Source organism: Typopeltis vanoorti, chromosome 9, assembly GCF_054136105.1.
Source record: "Typopeltis vanoorti isolate ZY-2024b chromosome 9, IOZ_Tvanoo_1.0, whole genome shotgun sequence".
NCBI lineage: Eukaryota > Metazoa > Arthropoda > Arachnida > Uropygi > Thelyphonidae > Typopeltis > Typopeltis vanoorti.
Window position 1 is genome coordinate 128,475,601 of NC_143557.1, and position 19,145 is coordinate 128,494,745.

The window sequence follows — 19,145 nt, forward strand, 5'->3', positions numbered from 1 at the left end:
ATAAAATTGAATTTCATATTGAAAAGCATAACATGTATGAAAGTTTTAGAGAGCAAATAAAAGTTGAGCAGCTCTCAGATGTGAACTGTAGACTAAAATACACAAAGATTATTGAAGAAAAAATGAGAGTTTGAGAACAGGAATCAAACCTTGGAGATTCAGTGGCAAACTCTGAAGAAAACATTGACTGATTCCCAGAGAGGCATGTGGTGAGGTTGTCTGCAAGGATAACAAAATCAGAACTCCCTGGTGGACACAGGAAGTTAAAGAGGCAGTGAAGGAAAAGAAGAAAGCATATCAAAAGTTCCTGTCAAATAAGTCAGCTTGTGCTCTTAGAGAATACAGAGACAAATGCAAGAATGCTAAACACTGTGTAAAACTAGCTAAACAAAAGTCATGGGAGTACTTTGGCAAGAATATAGAAAATAAATATCAAGAAGGTGGCAAAATATTCTGGAGGTTTTTGAAGAAGCTTAGGAATGGAGGAAAGAGTGTAAAAGGAGTTAGAGATGATAAAAGTGACATGAAAACAGCAGAAAAAAAGATAAACTTGAAGTATGGAGTAATTACTTTGAAAAACTGCTAAATGAAACAAGCAGTGATGACATCACCGTGGTGAAAAACACTGACCAGGCATGCAGTCAGGAATACATATTCATACTTGAAGTAGAAAAAGCCATCAAAGACTTGAAATGTGGAAAGGCAGCAGGAGTAGATGATATTCGACCAGAAATTCTGAAGTATGGTGGTATAAGCATCTTACAGTGGCTGCACTGCATAGTTCAGAAAGCCTGGACAGAGGGACGAATTCCCGATGATTGGAGTAGAGTTCTCATAGTACCCATATATAAAAAGGGAAATAAAACTGAATGTGAGAATTACAGAGGTATTTCCCTACTGAGTGTTCCTGGCAAGATCTAGGCAAATATACTTGAGAAACTGTTGAGAAGAATTGTGGAAGAAAAGCTTGTGAAGAACAAGCTGGATTCAGGCCAAATAGAGGCTGTCAGGATCAGATCTTCACTTTACGACAAATAGTCGAGAAAGAATGGGAATATAACAGAGATCTGTATTTAAGTTTTGTCAATTTCGAAAAGGCATATGACAAGGTGCCAAGAGAGAAGCTATTCAATACGCTACAGTTATATGGCATCAATTGGGCATTATATCAAGCAATACTTAGTCTTTATTTGAGTTGTAAGTCAGCAGTAAGAATTGAAGGAAGTACAGGAAGATGGTTTAATGTTAAATCTGGTGTGAGACAAGGATGTACATTATCCCTTCTGTTATTCATTATCTATATGGATCACATTATGAAGGAAAGTGGTATTAAACATGATATCAAAATTGGAGATGTTAATGTCAGCTCTTTGCTTTATGCAAATGATGTTATACTTCTAAATAAATCCGCTACAAGTCTGCAAGATTTTCTGACTTAATTGAATAACTGTTGTAATAGATATGGTATGAAGGTCAGCAATAAAAAGACAAAGACAATGAAAATAGGCAGAATCATTGAAAATGTCAACTGTGTTGTGAATGGAGAACCTGTGGAACAAGTAAAACATTTCAGCTACTTAGGCACGATTTTTACTGAAGATGGTAAATTAAATATAGAAATAGACAACAGAATCAGCAAAGCTGGTGTGGTGGGAAGTCAACTGAATAAATTTATATGGAATAAGAGAGAAATTAGTCAGAACACTAAATTAGCTGTATACAAGACAGTGTTCAAACCAGTTTTAACTTATGCATCTGAGAGCTGGGTCAGAAGTAAAACACTTGACTAAAGACTAGAGACTGCAGATATGAAAGTCCTGAGAAAGATTATAGGCATGAACACATGGCATCAATGTCAATATCATATTAAAAACGAGGATATTAGGAAAGAACTTAACATTGTCAACATCCAGGAATGCATTAGCAGAGCTAATCTCAGGTGGTATGGTCACTTAAACAGAATGGGCAAAGAAAGATTAGCAAAACAAGTGTTCTCTGCCAGGTTGGCAGCAAAACGACCCAGAGGAAGACCAAGATACAGGTGGATTGATACGGTACAAAGTGCCTTAGACGATAGAAATATAAGATCTGATAATGTTGGAGTCTTGACAAGTAACAGACTGATTTAGAGGAAAATTGTAGATAGGAAGTAATGATGTAATTTTTTTCATGTGGTACTATCATATCCTGTACACCCCCTTGAGGGTACATGGCAGGAATTTGATGATGATGACTTATCTAATTCTTCAGCCAGTTCCATTTCTTTGCCATGCAGGTTTTTTATGTTGATAGTACCAATCTTGAACTCTAGTGAAGATGAGTTGGGGTGTGTTTCAGGATTTGTTCCAGTAGCTGACTTTTCACTGTGTGCCCTGGTTCCCTGGAAAAAAGCAACAGGGGCCTTGTTTAACCAGGCAACACCCCAGCTGGCATGAAATTCCTGTCATGTTGTACCATCATTTTGTGTTTTGGTTTAAGCCAATAAGAATACAATTTTGTCAGCTAAATCCAAAATTGCCAGGCCATCCGCACTTGTTCAGTATCCAAGTAGATACCTAATAGGGTGCAACATGAAGTGAGGATTGGACATTAGATCAGAAGCCCTGGTCTGTTCTCTGCATTCCTTTAAAGGTTATGTGAAGTTCTGCTGTCAATTATACAGCTTTGATCCTTAAGTAACCCCCCCCCCCCACTACTGAATGTTTTTAGTACTTATTCTGCAAGATGGTTAAATGAAACAGATAGTGACTGAACAGTGGCAGAAATATTTGACAGGAATACATAATCTGTTCTTGAGAGAGAAAAAAGCCATCACACATCTGAAATGCAGAAAAACAGCTGGCATGTTCTGAAGGTGCAGAATTCCAGATTATTGAAGCATAGCTCTCATAGTTGTCCATCTATAAAAAGGGAGATAAAACTGAATGAGAATTACAGACGAATTTTCCTACCAAGTGTTTCAGATAAAGTTTATGCAAGGATACTTGAGAAGAGACTAAAAAAAATTGTGGAATTGAAACTTGGAAAAGAACAAGCTAAGGTCATGCTAAAAATGGATTAAACAGTTTGGAAACTGCGAGAATAGCACACATATTATAAAAGTTGTAAAAGTGACCCAGAAAACTGCTGCTATGATATCAAGAACCTTGATAAATACAGATACTAATCGACCCACAGTTGAATTTCTATATGCAGATCTGGTCACTTAGTTATCTGAGTAATAAGGAAACATCAGAGAGAGTGTGCAGAAGCGAATAATTAAGGCACTCTCTCTCTCCAGACTCTAGAATCATGAATGTGAGAACAGATTAAGGGAATGTACGAGGGTGGTCTGAAAAGTTCTTGCCCTCGGCCATAGATGGGAACACTATCAGCAAGATTTTTTTTTTTTTGTAAGTTGGTACATCTGTCATAAGCATTGATGTGAAATTGCAAGTCATTCTATCAAGTAGTTTGTTTTATACAGATGTCTGAAGCAAAAGTGTTGTCTGTATCCCTTGAAATAGATAAAACTGAGTACTGTGCGGTTATAGAATTCTTTGTAAAAGAAGGTTTAACAGTAAAAGAAATTCATTCGAAGTTCATAAAAGTTTCTGGGCACTCTTCTCCTTCGTTTTTGACAATTAAAAAATTGGCTACTAACTTTAAACATGGCCTTGAAGATGATCCACGTGAAGGATATCCAAAAAGCGTAACACCACCAGAAATCATTGATCAAGTGCATGCTATGGAATTGGATGACCGGCGAGTCAAAGTGCGTGAACTTGCTGAGACTATAGGCATTTCAAAAGAACATGTAAGATATATTTTGCATGAAGAATTGCAAATGAAAAAGCTTTGTGCAAGATGGATGCTGCTCTTGCTCACAGCAGATCAAAAATGCACTTGCATGAAAATCTCTGAACAGTGCTTGGAGCGTTTTAACAAGAATAAAACTGATTTTGCACATTGATTTATTACTATGGATGAGACTTGGATTTACCATTACACACCAGAATCCAAACAGCAGTCAAAACAGTAGACAGAAACCGGTTGCTCAACACCAAAGAACACAAAGTCAGTTCCATCAGCAGGAAAGGTCATGGCATCAGTGTTTTGGGATGCTAAGGGAATTTTGTTTATTAATTAACTCGGAAAGTGTAAAACAATAACCGGGGAATATTATTCCGATCTTGAACCGAACTAGATGAAAAAATTCATGAGAAAAGATCCAGTTTGCAGAAGAAAAAAAATCATTTTTCATCAGGACAATGCACCTGCTCAGAAAGATATTTTGGCAATGGGAAAATTAAGGGATCTGCACCATGAATTGTTGCCACCGTATTCCCCAGATTTGGCTCCCTCTGCCTTCTATCTGTTCCAAAATTAAAACTCTACCTCGCTGGTCAGTGTTTTTCTTCGAATCAAGAGGTGATTGCAGCTGTAGTGGGGTATTTTGCAGATCTTACTGAGAACCACTACAGGGATGGGATAATGGAACATCGCTGGAATAAATGTATTAGTCTTAAGGGAGATTATGTTGAAAAATAAAAATAATTTTGAAATTATAAATTCGTTTTTTCATTGTTAGGCTGAGAACTATTCAGTCCACCCTCAAAGTCCGCAGCACTTGGTAGATAGGATGAGAAGAGGTAACATGATAGAGAAGCCTGTGAATTATTTTTTCACAGGGTAAGGATGATGGGAGAATGAAAGGTCATCCCCTAGAAACTATACACAGGTCATGTGGGTAAGGAAATGAAAAGGAAAGTTTATGCATGTCAAGAGATGAATGATTGGAATGTGTTGCCAGAGTGGGTGTTGAATGTTCCAAAGCTCCAATGGAAGGCTCAAGTTATTGTAGTGTATGAGCATCTGACCTCCCATGATAAGTCTTCTGACTCCATTGAGGCTTGGAAGTAATATTATATAACAAAGATCTGCACTAAAGTTTTGTAGATCTGGAAAAAAGCATAGGAGAAAGTACCAAGAAAAAAAAAGTTGTTTTATAATGGTAGAATTATTGGTTAAATGGGAAATTATATTGAACAACACATAATCTAAACATTGAGCAGCAGTTAGAAATGATAAAACAGACTTCCTTTTGATATTAGGTGACTGGAATGGAAAAGTGGTTGAAAAAGAAGAACGAGGCATCAATGAAAAATTTAGTTTAGGACTGAGGAATGAAGCAGGAGAAAGGATGTTGGAGTTTTGTGTTGAGAACAGTTACTTTATTGCAAATACTTGCTTCCAACAACATAAAAAGTAGATTGTACAGATGGACTTTACTTAATGGAGAATACAGAAATCAGATGGATTATATTGTTGCCAGCAGAAGGTGGAGGAGTACTATCCAAGCAACAAAAACACTACCTGGTGCAGACTGGGATACATCATGAATTACTGATAAGAAACAAAAGAAAGTATCAAACTGATTTAGATCCTATAAATGAAGCATTTAAAGTACAAGTTGGAAAGAAATTAAAAAGTTTGGAGAAGACAGGAAGAGAATTAGAAGAACTGTGGGAAGAAACAAAATGCACAGTCATTGAAGCAGCAAAGAAGATTCTCAATATTGAGAATCTTCTTTGCTGCTTCAAGCAACAAGCAACAAGAAAGAAAGATTGTACATGGTTGTCAGAAGAAGTTATTCAAATAGTAGAGGAAAGAAGAAAACTGAAAATTCAGAGAAACAAAGAAAGAGACAACTGAATGCAGATTTTCAAAGATAGGTTAGAAAAGATAATGAAAAACAGCTAAACAAAAGGTGCAAGGAAATTGAAGAAAGCAATATTATGTGTAGAACAAGAGATCTGTTTAGAAAAATAAATGATGTTACAGGGAAGTTTATCCCTAGATTAAAAGTTGTAAAAAGTAATTCCATTAGAAGAAGAAGCAGTGAAAAAAAAAAAAAGGAAAAATATGTAGAGCATTTGTACAAGAAAGATAATAATATGAAGAAAAAGAAAAAGAAAATAATATGAAGAAAACCCTGATTGATTCAGCCAGAGCAGCATGTGGTGAGGTTGTCTGCAAGGATAGAAAAATCAGAACTCCATGGTGGACACAGGAAGTTAACGAGTCAGTGAAGGAAAAGAAGAAAGCATATCTAAAGTTTCTGGCAAATAAGCCAGCTTGTGCTCTTAGAGAATACAGAGACAAACGTAAGAAAGCTAAACACGGTGTAAAACAATCTTTTAAGGTTACACAGTGATCAGCACTCGTATTTGTAAATTTAGGGACACAAAAACACACGTGTTGAACAGATTATTTTATTAATTACTAATAAATTTTTTTATTAGTAATTAATATTAGTATTTTTTATTATTTATTATTAATATTAGTAATTTTATTTGTAATTAGTAATTGTGTTGAACAGATTATTTTATTAGTAATTAATAAAATAATCTGCTCAACACATGTGTTTTTGTGTTCCTAAATTTACAAATATGAGAACAGTGTAAAACTAGCTAAAAAGTCATGGGAGAACTTTGGCAAGAACATAGAAAATAAATATAAAGAAGGTGGCAAACTATACTGGAGGTTGTTCAAGAAGCTTAGGAATGGAAGAAAGAGTGCTGTAAAAGGAGTTATAGATGATAAAGGTGACAAGAAAACTGGAGAAAAAGATGATAGCACAGTAGGAATAAACACTCATCAGGCATACAGTCAGGAATACATATCCATACTTGAAGTAGAAAAAACCATCAAAGACTTGAAATGTGGAAAGGCAGCAGGAGTAGATGATATATGACAAGAAATGCTGAAGTATGGTGGTATAAAAGTCTTACAGTGGCTGCACTGCATAGTTCAGAAAGTCTGGACAGAGTGACTTATTCTTGGTTGGAGTAGAGCTCTCATAGTACCCATATATAAAAATGGAAATAAAACTGAATGTGAGAATTATAGAGGTATTTCCCTACTGATTGTTCCTGGTAAGATTTATACAAGGATATTTGAGAAACGGTTGAGAAGAATTGTGGAAGAAAAGCTTGGCGAAGAACAAGCTGGATTCAGGCCAAATAGAGGCTGTCAGGATCAGATCTTCACTTTATGACAAATAGTTTGAGAAATAATGGGAATATAACAAAGATCTGAGTTTAAGTTTTGTAGATCTGGGAAAGGCATATGACAAGGTGCCAAGAGAGAAGCAATTCAATATGCTACTACAGTTATATGGTGTCAATGGGGCATTATATCAAGCAATACTTAGTCTTTATTTGAGTTGTAAGTCAGCAGTAAGAATTGAAGGAAGTACAGGAAGATGGTTTAATGTTAAATCTGGTGTGAGACAAGGATGTACATTATCCCCTCTGTTATTCATTATCTATATGGATCACATTATGAAGGAAAGTGGTATTAAACATGATATCAAAATTGGAGATGTTAAGGTCAGCTCTTTGCTTTATGCAGACAATGTTATACTTCTAAATAAATCCACTACAAGTCTGTAAGATTGCCTGACTAAATTGAATAACTGTTGTAATAGATATGGTATGAAGGTCAGGAATAAAAAGACAAAGACAATGAAAATAAGCAGAATCATTGAAAATGCCAACTGCATTGTGAACGGAGAACCTGTGGAACAAGCATAGAACAAAACATTTCACCTACTTAGGCACGATTTTTAGTGAAGATGGTAAATTAAGTATGGAAATAGACAACAGAATCAACAAAGCGGGTATGGTAGGAAGTCAATTGAATAAATTCATATGGAATAAGAGAGAAATTAGTCAGAACACCAGCTGTATACAAGACACAAATTAGCTGTATGCAAGACAGTGTACAAACCAGTTTTTACTTATGGAACTGAGAGTTGGGTCAGCAGCAAAACACTTGACCAAAGACTAGAGATCACAGATATGAGAATCCTGAGAAAGATTAGAGGCATGAACAGATGACATCAATGGCAATATCATATTAAAAATGAGGATATTAGGAAAGAACTTGACATTGTCAGCATCCAGGAATACAACCCTCATAGCAGAAACTAAGGAAGATCTCGAGGGGTTGATTCTATTGGTTAAGGCAGAAAGTAACAAAGCCGGGCTTAATTTAAACATCAGCAAAACAAAAAAGTGATGGCTTCTGGCAACTTTAAATGAATTTATAATACAGAAAGATAAAATAGAAATTGTTGAAAGTTATGATTTACTGAGGTCCAGAATCAGAAATGATGGTAAATGTGAAGATGAAATTAAAAGAAGGATAGTCATGGGGGAAAAAGCGATGTTAAACCTGACAAAAATTATGAAAGATAGAGGTGTGAGTAAGGGCATGAAAGTCAGAATTGTCAAAACAATGGCATTTCCAGTAGTGATGTATGGAATGAGAAAGCTAGATTACTAAGATTAAATATAGAAAGCAAATTGATTCATTTGAATTATGGATGTGGAGGAGACAATTAAAAATCTCATGGACTGCAAGAATGACCAATAAGAAGGTTTTAGAGAATATAAAGAACAGAATGCTCCTTGAAGGCAACGATCGCTAAACAGAAGTTGATGTACTTTGGAGATATTATGCGAGCTGATGAATCATTGGAAAAGGCAGTTATGTTGGTGAAGACTGAGGGAATGAGAAGAAGAGGAAGACCGCGAAGGAGTTGGATGGACAAAATAAAAGAACTTGCCAACTTGAACTTACAATTATTGAAAGAAAGGTCAAGAGGCCGAGTGGGATGGAGAGTCTTTGTTCACAATATCACCAAGAGTCGAAAACGACCGGATGGCACAACAGAAACGAAGGAGATATAGGAAGAGGGTTTAAACCTGTAAATTCAGGTTTAAGACAAGCATACAAACCCCACTATTATTCATTATCTGCATGGATCTCATTATGAAAGAAAGTTACACCAAACCTGGTATCAAAACTGGAGATTTCAACTCTGCTTGTTACTTTAAGCAAATGATGTTATAGTCCTAAATAAATACAGTACATTAAGAGGGAGATGTTCAATCCCGTTTTATTTTATACCACCTTATATTTTCTTTTATATTTAGGCAAAATTTTTAGTGAAGATGGCAAATTAGATATGGAAACAGAATAAGCAAAGCTGGTATGGTGGAGATCCAGTTGAATAAATTTATATGGAATAAGAGAGAAATCAGCTAAAACATGAAACTAGCAATATACAAAATAGTATTCAAACCATTTTTAAGTTATGGATCTGAGAGTTGGGTTAGAAATAAAGCACTCAATCAAAGGCTAGAGAAGCAGATACGAAAGTTTTGAGGAAAATTAGAGGAATGAAGAATGAACGAACTGCATCAATGTTAGCATCCTACTAAAGGTATTAGAAAGGAACCTGACATGAGCAGAGCTAATCTAAGGTGGTATCACTTAAACAGAATGAGAGAGAATAATGGATAGCACAACAGGTGTTTGATGCCAAAATTGCTGGAAAAAGACTCAGAGAAAGACTGAGAATAACACAGTTAACTCTTACTCTGTTACTATTTGCTACAAACTACTGAAAATTTATTAGTATTATTATTATTGCATGGGCACCTCCATGGAGTCCTAATACTTATTGTGGGAGACCCAAACTATCAACATAATATCTATCGTACCTCTCCTTGAAACCATTAACAGACAAAGCACTCACAACTAACCCAAGCAACCCATTCATTCACCACTCTCCAAGCAAAATTTCAGGGATGACCTCTTAATTCTGCCTCAACTAGCCAAGTGTTGAAAAACATTTTCCCTACATCAGTTTTATAAAATCCTTCAAGAAACTTGTATGTTTTCCCCAACCCATACTTTTTTTTTGTAGCCTAGCAACCAACTTTTGCAATCCACAAACCTCAATCTATCCTCATGTGTAGCATTCCAGAGACCATTCACCATCTTAGTTGCTCACCTCTGGATTCCTTCCACCACTTCCTCATCTCTGAGAAACCCATTTGACCAAGACCAGAGCACAGTAAAATTAAAGCTTTATAAAGAAGAATGATAACTCCCTTATCTCTGCATGTTAGTATATTTCTCAATAACCAAGTACCCCAAATCCCTGACTTCATCAATTTTCTGGAGTACATTTCCCTCAATGTGGTAATCAGCTTGTAATCTTTATATCCAAAAATGTATAACTTTACACTTTTCCACAATGAATTGACATCCATTATGTTTTGCACATACTATCAACCTATTTAAATCATCCTGAAAGCTCTCTACGTCACGTTGATTAACTATTACAGCATCCACTTTGCATCATCAGCAAACAACTGAATATCTCCTTTCAAATTACTTCCTATATTATTTATGCAGAAATTAAACAGCAGTACAGAGTCCTGTGGCAGACACTAAATGCATTCTCCTGGATTCTGTTCCTTCATATACTACCTTTTGGTATTCATCCATCAGCCACCTTTTTATCCATATCACTAATCCATCTGCATCTGTTGCAGTTTGTGTAACAAAGTTCCATGTGGTATCCTATCAAACACCTTTGCAAAATTCATCATCATCATCATCATCATGTAGCCATTCCCTTTATCCAATTCAGCTTCACTTTATTATAAAGAGTTAGTAAATTACAAAACCATGTTGTCCCTCAGAGTATCGTATTTTTATCCACCCATTCTTGAATTCAATTTTCAATCAATTTTTCTAGTACTTTTACCACCACTCCTTAGATACTCACTGGACTATAATTTGCTGTCGCAGACTTAGATCTTTCTTTATGCAAATTAATTACTTTGCGCTCCTTCCATTCTCTTGGGAGTTCAGCAGAGCTGAGATCTAAACAGTCTAATCAAAGGCATCACCCATTCCCCTGCACATTCTTGTAAAATGCGAGTCGATATCCCTTCCAATCCCACAGCTGTATTTGCATTCAGATTCTGCAATATACTAAGTACCTTCAGTTCTCACTCTCATCCCTGCCATAAATGATATATCTTTGCAAAATGGTCACTCAACTATTTCATCAGCCTCTGTTTCCTCTCTACCATCTGCACTCATAGTTATCCTTCTAGTTAATCTTCCTCATACTCTTGCCACATAACAAAAAAAAGACTCTTTGGGATTTCCTTCTGCCTACACGGCTAACTTCTTATAATCTAATTTTGCCTTCCTTACCATGCTGGTCACCTTTCTCCTTATATACTCTCCACAAGATATTTTTTTTTGCAGCTCTTGCTTAATATTAATTATCCATCAACTATTACCCAATTTTCCCTCCTGACCTTGATTATACAGTGTGATATGGTTTCCTCCAGATACACCTTGATTATCTCCCATGCACTGTGAACATCATTCTCTTGCAGAGATTTATGCCACAGTATTAATTCACGTTGCCTCCTAAGGATATCATAATCACCTGCCTTACAGTTCCACAAATATCCCCTTCTTAACTGGAATTACCACACACGTTTTGCTACCTCCAAAGTCTAGACCACATGATCACTTTGCTAAATCGGAGGCAATGTAGCCAATTTAGTTATAGAGAGGTCTTCTGATCCTATAACAAGATCCAACACCCGTATACCCTGAGTTTCCTCCATCACGTTGTTTCAAGTAATTATATCTAAGTGTATAAATTCCATTTCTTTCCTACCATGTCCTTTCCTCCTTCCAATCTATGTCTTCAGAGTTGAAGTCCCCTGATGATAATTACTCAACTTGCACTTGTACTAATCTGCTGATGCATCTTCCACATCATCACTGGAAACCTCCAGCCTATAGCAACAACCAATTTTATATTGTCCTAGTGGCCTCAATCTCATCATATTGACTCGATTGCCATATGTCTGATTGACTCCTACTCTTGTTGGCTGCAATTCATCTGCTATCATCGGCAGTACCCTGCCCTCCCTGTCCTGTCTACTCTATGCTTGAAAATACAAAATCCATCATGTTCTATCCATGTAATTATGTCATCTGCTATTAGCCAAGTCTCATTAATGCCTATAATAACTTTTGGTGAGGCTACACTAACCAGAAACTCTTCCCTCTTATTCCTGATACTTCTTGCATTAGTATATAGAAAATGTAGCATCGCCTTAGGCTTCCAACCATCGTTTAATCTTGAATTGACTACCCCATTCCATTCGGTATTTTTTTTGTTCATTCACACACTCATTCACTTCACAGGTGCCTTCACACACTCATCTGCATTCACCTTAATTTCTCTAGTTTTTTCTGACTTTCACACTCTCAGTGAACAAAGCTCTCTTTAGACACCTAACTCTGAATTCATTAAGTGCAGTTCATCAGCACTGTACAAATCTTTCTGTCCATCAAACTCAGGCCATAGGTCTAAAAACTCTACATCATTCCTTCTGCACACCTTGCATATTGATTCATTAGTTATCATCACCCTCCTTCTCAGTTCACCTCTATCATAGCATGACAGCAGGCTTGCCCTTCTTCCAATGACTTTTCCACATCATCTGTCATAATATACTTCTCATATCTTGGGTCACTGGTTCCAGCCAAAACAAATTCTTTTCCCTTCACTTTCTGTATTTTAACAGCATTACTAATATTATCAATTTTTCGAAATTTTTATTTTTAGTTTTTAATATTATAATAATAATTAATATTATTAATTTCTGACCAGTTTTATAAATCAATTCTGTTATAGAAAAACCTGTACCATTTTAAAAACCTTTTAGACCCTTTGAGCATGCTATGAGAGAGAAACATATATAAACATTTAAACAAAGAAATTTTTTACAAAAGTAACATTACCAAATCACTAGCTAAACTACATGTAGAACCTGAAGAAACACTTCTGTCGGAGGAAGTAGAACTCGATGATTGCCTGTCCAATGAAAAGCTAAAAATTCACAAATAAAATACACATATAATTTATGCATAATGCACTCTATCAACATATAATCAGCAGTCCAAAAATAATTATTCATTAAAAATGTTATAGTAGAATGTGTCATTAGAAGAGCATGTGATACATACAGCAGAATCTTGCTTCACTGAATTTCTTATTCATTATAAACTTTTTGAGAACCTGTTTTGTGAATCAGCAAGAATGCTTTGGCTAGCTTGCACACAAACTACAGATTACATATTTTGTCAAGAAAACAATCTGAGTGGAAGTTAACTGGAGTGGAAGAATAAAGTGACTATTTTCTTTCACACAATACAACCTTCTTAGTCAACATGTATGGTGGTTAAGTTATACCTTCAACTCTGCCGCTTAAAAGAGCAGTTATTTTATTTCTGCACCCATTTCATAAATATAAAAAGTGATGTGTTTGATAAAGTGCAGTCATTAGAGAATAATAAATTATGCTTTATTAAGAAAAATAAATAAAAGAGTTAAGTGTTGCAACTGGTAGCTTAAAGTAATATTATCTCACAAGGCTTGTTGCAAGAATGCAACGTTTTCATGTAGCACTATCATAATATTCTGTAACCGCCCCAGGCCAAACACCAGGAATTTGACGATGACTTGTGATACTTTTCTAAATCTTATCTTTTTCTAAAAGGAAGATATAATAGGATTCCTTTCATCCTGGTTACACAGTTTCATTATTAAAAATTATGGAAACTACCATTTAAAGTAAAACTTCAGTTTAATATAAACCAAAATAATCACTCAGTGTTTCAAACTTCATATCAAGGTAATTATCTGGCATATATACAAGGAGACAAGTACATTATAATATACATGGTATGCTAAAGTCACAGTAATTTGGTCTACTGGCCTGACCTCTGGTGGAAAAAAAAACTTTACTACATCAAAGCTAGAGTCCTGTTATTATTTATTTGGTTAGAAATCATAAAGAGATATATTAAGCTAGAGAGCTACATGCTCTCTCATAATTACTCATATAAATTAGAGCAGAGCAGTATAGATGGTGGCCAATAAGAGCTGAAATAATCGCTTAGAGTCCTAAAGTAAGGGTTTTGCTGGAAATCTTGAGAACTTAAGTGGGCCAAATGTGTGTCACCCAGGCTTCTTTACATTTGAGTTCATAACAGGTGTTTATATGTAAGGAACACAAACTTGTCCAATCAGTTTGGTGTGGGGTGTTAAGAGCGTGATCTGAGAGGCCTCCTCCACCAAAATTGTTAAATTGAATATGCCATTTGTGTTCTTTTTATGGAGAGAAATTGTGTGTCCAGTTTCACCAATATAAGGTAAGTTACAGGTGCAATGGATATGGTATACTCTAGGGTGGGCCAACTGGGTGAGAGGATCCTTAGAGGAGTTGAATATGTTTTATAATTTTTAGGTGGTTTAAAAGTAGAATTAAGATTGTAATGGTGTAGAATTCTATTTATTTAATTTGATAACCCTTTAATGTTTGGGATAGCTATGGTTTTACTGTAATCTATATTATATGCACTTTTTGATGAAGTTTTCAGAATAACTTTATTTTTGGTATTTTGATACTTTATTGTTGGTATTGCTATAGCCATTATTTATAAATGTATTGCTAATTTGGATTTCTTTAAAATAATTTGTAATTCTTGTTTAAGAGCTTGTTCATTAGAGCAAATTGTTACAGCTCTGTTTTTGAGGATGTTAATAAACTCCAAGTTTTTGTGAAGGGTGGTGATAAGAGTTACCATGTATATATTGGCCAGTATGTGTAGGCTTGTAGTAGACAGTGTAGGATAGATTGCCTGAGGGAAGACATGTGACCTACATATCCAGGAAAGGAAGCGAGTTTTGATTTTCAATTTCGATAATAAATTGTATGAACTTATGTTTTTATTTCAGGTTGCTGAGGAAGGCATGTGGCAGCCATGTGGCCAGATAACGAAAACATTGTCAACATATCTAAGCCAAACTGTATGTGTTAAAGTAAAGGAATATAGAACCTGTTGCTCAAAAGCTTCCATTTAAAAGTTAGTAGTTAGGGAAAAGTGGTGAGCACATGGCTGTACCTTCGTTTGGCAAAATAATTTTTACCTGCAAATATTCAAGAGTGAACCTTGATGTGAGTATATAAGATGTTAAATTTATCCAGAAATGAAGTTGTTCTGTTTCAGAGTCAGACCAGATTGCAAAGATGTCATCCACAAAATGTATCACCTACACATCTTCACATCATCATCTTCTCTCTTATCTGTCAGATGAAGAATTAAGTCCAGTCTCAACTCAAGCTTTACTTGTTCAACTAGGTGACTTAGATAAGTTTATTATGTTTATTGCATTCAAAATTTCTTCTTTTATTATGAATGGTTATTTTTTTTTTCTCTTTCTGTCTCTTCATTTGTATCTTTCCAGTCTTCTTCCCACCAAAAAAGTATTGGTAATATTTTTTCCAAATTTTTTTAATATCTTGAATTGTTCCAGTTTCCATATTGTCTTTCAATTTTAGTGGTCTGTTTTGGGTTGTTTTTGTTAATTCATTTATAATTTTATCTACAGTCTTGTGCTTTTTATTCTAACCAAGTGTTTTAGCAGATCTGCATATTCTATCTATTTTGTTCTTCAATATTTTATAATTTGCTTATTTTCCTCTGCATTTTCTCTGTTCAGAGTATTTTTTGCAGCTTTTTTTTCTTCTTCTAAAGTTTCCAAAATTTCAGTGGTTATCCACTCATTATTTGCTCTAATTTGTACGAAGTATTTTTTTGCAACATTTACCATATTGCTCTGCTCATTTTCCATGTATTTGCTACATTGTGAAAGGTTATTTTCTTTAACTCTGCTTCTGATGTTTCTGTAGTTGTTTTGCATAATTATATCTTTCTGTTTTGTATTTTTAAATTTCAACTTAATTTTTGCATCTAGTAATTCATGATCAGTCAAAATCTGCTTTATTTAGTGTTCTTATATTTTGAATTTCCAGTTATTTTTGATCAAAATGTAATCAATACAATTTTTAATCATACAATCTGGAGGTGTCTTATGTGTATTTGCGTGATGGTCTATGGAAAAATACGGTGTTTGAGATGAAACTGAAGTCATTCTGTTTCAGAGTCAGACCAGATTGCAAAGATGTCATCCACAAAATGTATCATCCATGTATCTTCACATCATCATCCTTCACAAAAAAAATAGGTATTATCAAAAGTCTTGTACACTGAGAGCATGCACAATATGAGTCTCTTCTATTAGAAGAATTAAATAAAATTAAACTTACTCTATTAGTTAATGGATACAGTGAGCCCTTATATTACAGAAAATATTTGATAGTTATCATCTCTCTTCAGATTGCAATCTGATGTTAAAAGGATCAGCACCCTACCTTAAAGAAACATCTGAAAATAACCCTTCTCAGATATAATTTGTATACCATCTTCAAACCAACTCGGAAGTTATCATTTTTCTTACCACCTATCAAAGTCACATTATTACCTTTATCCTTGCCTGCTGTTTATCAAATACCCTGTTCTTGTAATTTTTTTCTACTTTGGACAGACTGGTCATTCTGCTACTATTAGATTCAAAGAACATCAAGATAAGTTTTTGGGTTCTGAAGGTTTAGGCCTTGCTTCTCATACCATTGACATTGGACACAGAGTTCACTGGAACTGTACCAAGATGCTACACTACCATAGATTCAAATTTGATCATCTTTCTGAATTATGTGAAGTCCTATGCCACTGTCCTAATCTTAATCAGACAACTATATGCCTATTTCTAAGTTTTGAGAAGTGTTAATTGTTTATAATTTTATTTATTATTTTTAAATTAATTAATTAATTATACATCCATTCCCATGTCTCTGAACTCTAATAAAGTTTCCTCTTACTGGACAGCTATGACCAAGACGCATGATATTATACACATGCTGCATGACTTGTTCTTGTTTTCTGTCTTCTCCCTGAAAGTAGCTCATGACATAATGAGCAAAATATATAGGAGTAATAAATTATATTTAGTTTTTGCTAACATGTCTGAATCTGCTATTCAAAAAATATAGTCAAGCTAAGGAATAGTATACCCCCCCTCCATGTTTGTGCTAAGTGAGTCAAACAGGAAAAAGAAGTTTTTCAGAAGGTGTGAAACCATGCTTATTAGAGGCCTAAAGTCACTTGAAAAAGTAGCATGTTTAGTTTCTAGAGCAGAGCTCTTGGATTAACTAAGCTATAGCCACGTTTGTGCATGTTTGTTATATCAACTTATAAACATGGGATTGATCAGTTTGGGCTTCTTTTCTGCATGATACTGATATGACACTCAGTGCTATATCCCAATCCCGAATCTAAGCTTACATGCATTTTGGTTGTTGTGACTTCAGAATATTCAAATTGAAACTCTTAGCTGGTTATTGCGAGTAAATTTACAGAACTAACAAAATTACAATGCAATGGACAGTTAGAAATTAACCGAAGTAGTTCAGTAGTTTTCAACCATTGCTATCCATCTCAGAGGTAGAATCTGTGCATTTATAAAGACATCCTGTGTCAGAGAATGGCAAATCTTGAAACTCCCCCCACTTATCATTATGACCACAGTAACTCAAAGTAATTCCCTTTCTCCAACTCTACTCCACAAGCCAGAAGTAATGCAGAGATATTTGCCATCATCAAATGATCTTTTGCAAACTGTTCATTTGCCCACTAGAATACCCAGAATCTTCTCTGCTCTTTCAAACTCTTGATTTCTTCTTAACTGGATTTCTGATAAATACAACAGATGGGCACTATACTGAAATGAAATGATGCAATGTAATACACTGTCTTGGCCTAAGACCCATTGAACCAATGCTATTTATTCTCACTATTGCAAATAGTGAAAGCTTCCTACCAAATGATCTACACCAAGAAATTTTCATTCACTCAACACAGCTGCATATTTTTTTTTTAACTTCATTGATCCAGAACAACAGCAACATGTAATGCAGTCTATTTTAATCCATCCATCCTTGAATTCTGCCTATGACCAACTTTTCCAATTACTTTACCAACCCAACATGCATAACTTGCTATGGCATTCTTGGAGCTTTCTTTATGCATTGGAACTATTTTGCCCTACTTGCTAACTACACTCTTAGTCACCATTCTTTTCTGAGCCTTGCATTGCTCACAAACTTGTTGATCACCTTTCTCCTTACATACCCACCACATTTTCTTTCTTTCCAGTTTCTGCTTAATAATACTGCTAACCCATCAAACTCTTACCTAATTTATCTTCCAGATCTTCAATATACAGCCTGAAACTGCTTCCTTCAGATACCCATTGCTTATATCTCATGCACTGCTAACACCCTTCTGCTACAGATTCTCATGCCATGGCAATCCTTCAAGCTGCCTCCTAAGTTTGTCATAAATTGCCCTACTGTTCCACATTTATAACTGAATATTCCACATATTTAGCAATGTCTCAAGTCAAGACAGCATGATCACTTGATCATCCCCCCCCCCCCCACCAAACAGGGGTAATGAGGCCACCTTCACTATTATTATTACAGGCAACTTCAATGACTCCTTAGACTCATCAAAGGATACCCTAAACACATCAAGTCAAGAACTATTGAGCATTTGCACAGTATCTATCATACTTTGCTTTGAACTCATGTGGCATCCACAACAGACTCTGGCAGCTTATTCCACTCATTCACCACTCTCCAAGTAAAAAACCTAGTTCTAACATCCTTGCTCAGTTTCCATGGATGGCCCCTAGTTCTCCCAACACCACACCTGTTCTGAAAAATTTCCTCTGAATTAATCTCTATAAAAACCACTCAGCAATTTGAATGCCTCAATCATATCACCCCTTTTCCACCTGTCAACCACCTCTGGATCCTCTCTACCTCTTCCCCACCCTGACACCCAGATCTGTGTACAGTAGTCAAGATCAAGGCTCGATAAAGAGGAACAATAACCTGCTTGCCTCTGCTCATCAAAGTATTCTTCAGTAACCAAGTGATCTGATAAGCTGCTTTAGCCATTTTTGCTATGTGCCCCCTAAACTTTAACTCTCTATCCACTAACACTCCCAAATCTCTGGCTTTGTCAATTTCCTGGAGTACAATTCCACCAATGTGGTATACTGCTGATAATCTTTTCACCCCCAAAATGCATAACCTTACACTTTGCCAGATTAAACTGACATTCATTCTCCTCTGCCCAGTCTGCCAATCTATCCAAATCATCCTGCAAAATTTAGACATCATATGTATTACTCTACCCAACTTTGCATCATCAACAAATAACTAAACAGTTCCTCTCAGATCCTTTCCTATATCATTAATGAACAAATTAAATAGCAGAGGTCCAAGAACAGTTGC

The 19,145-nt window shown here is 35.4% G+C and overlaps 1 protein-coding gene across 1 annotated transcript in view; it reads right to left on the minus strand.

Moving 5' to 3' along the window:
• Positions 1-19,145, minus strand: part of LOC150103529 (terminal nucleotidyltransferase 4B-like) — a 161,902-nt gene that overhangs the window by 8,590 nt on the left and 134,167 nt on the right. Inside the window, exon 10 of the mRNA XM_090397691.1 lies at positions 12,682-12,769. Coding sequence (XP_090253817.1) covers positions 12,682-12,769 — 88 coding nt within the window. The remainder of the gene's footprint in view (positions 1-12,681; positions 12,770-19,145) is intronic.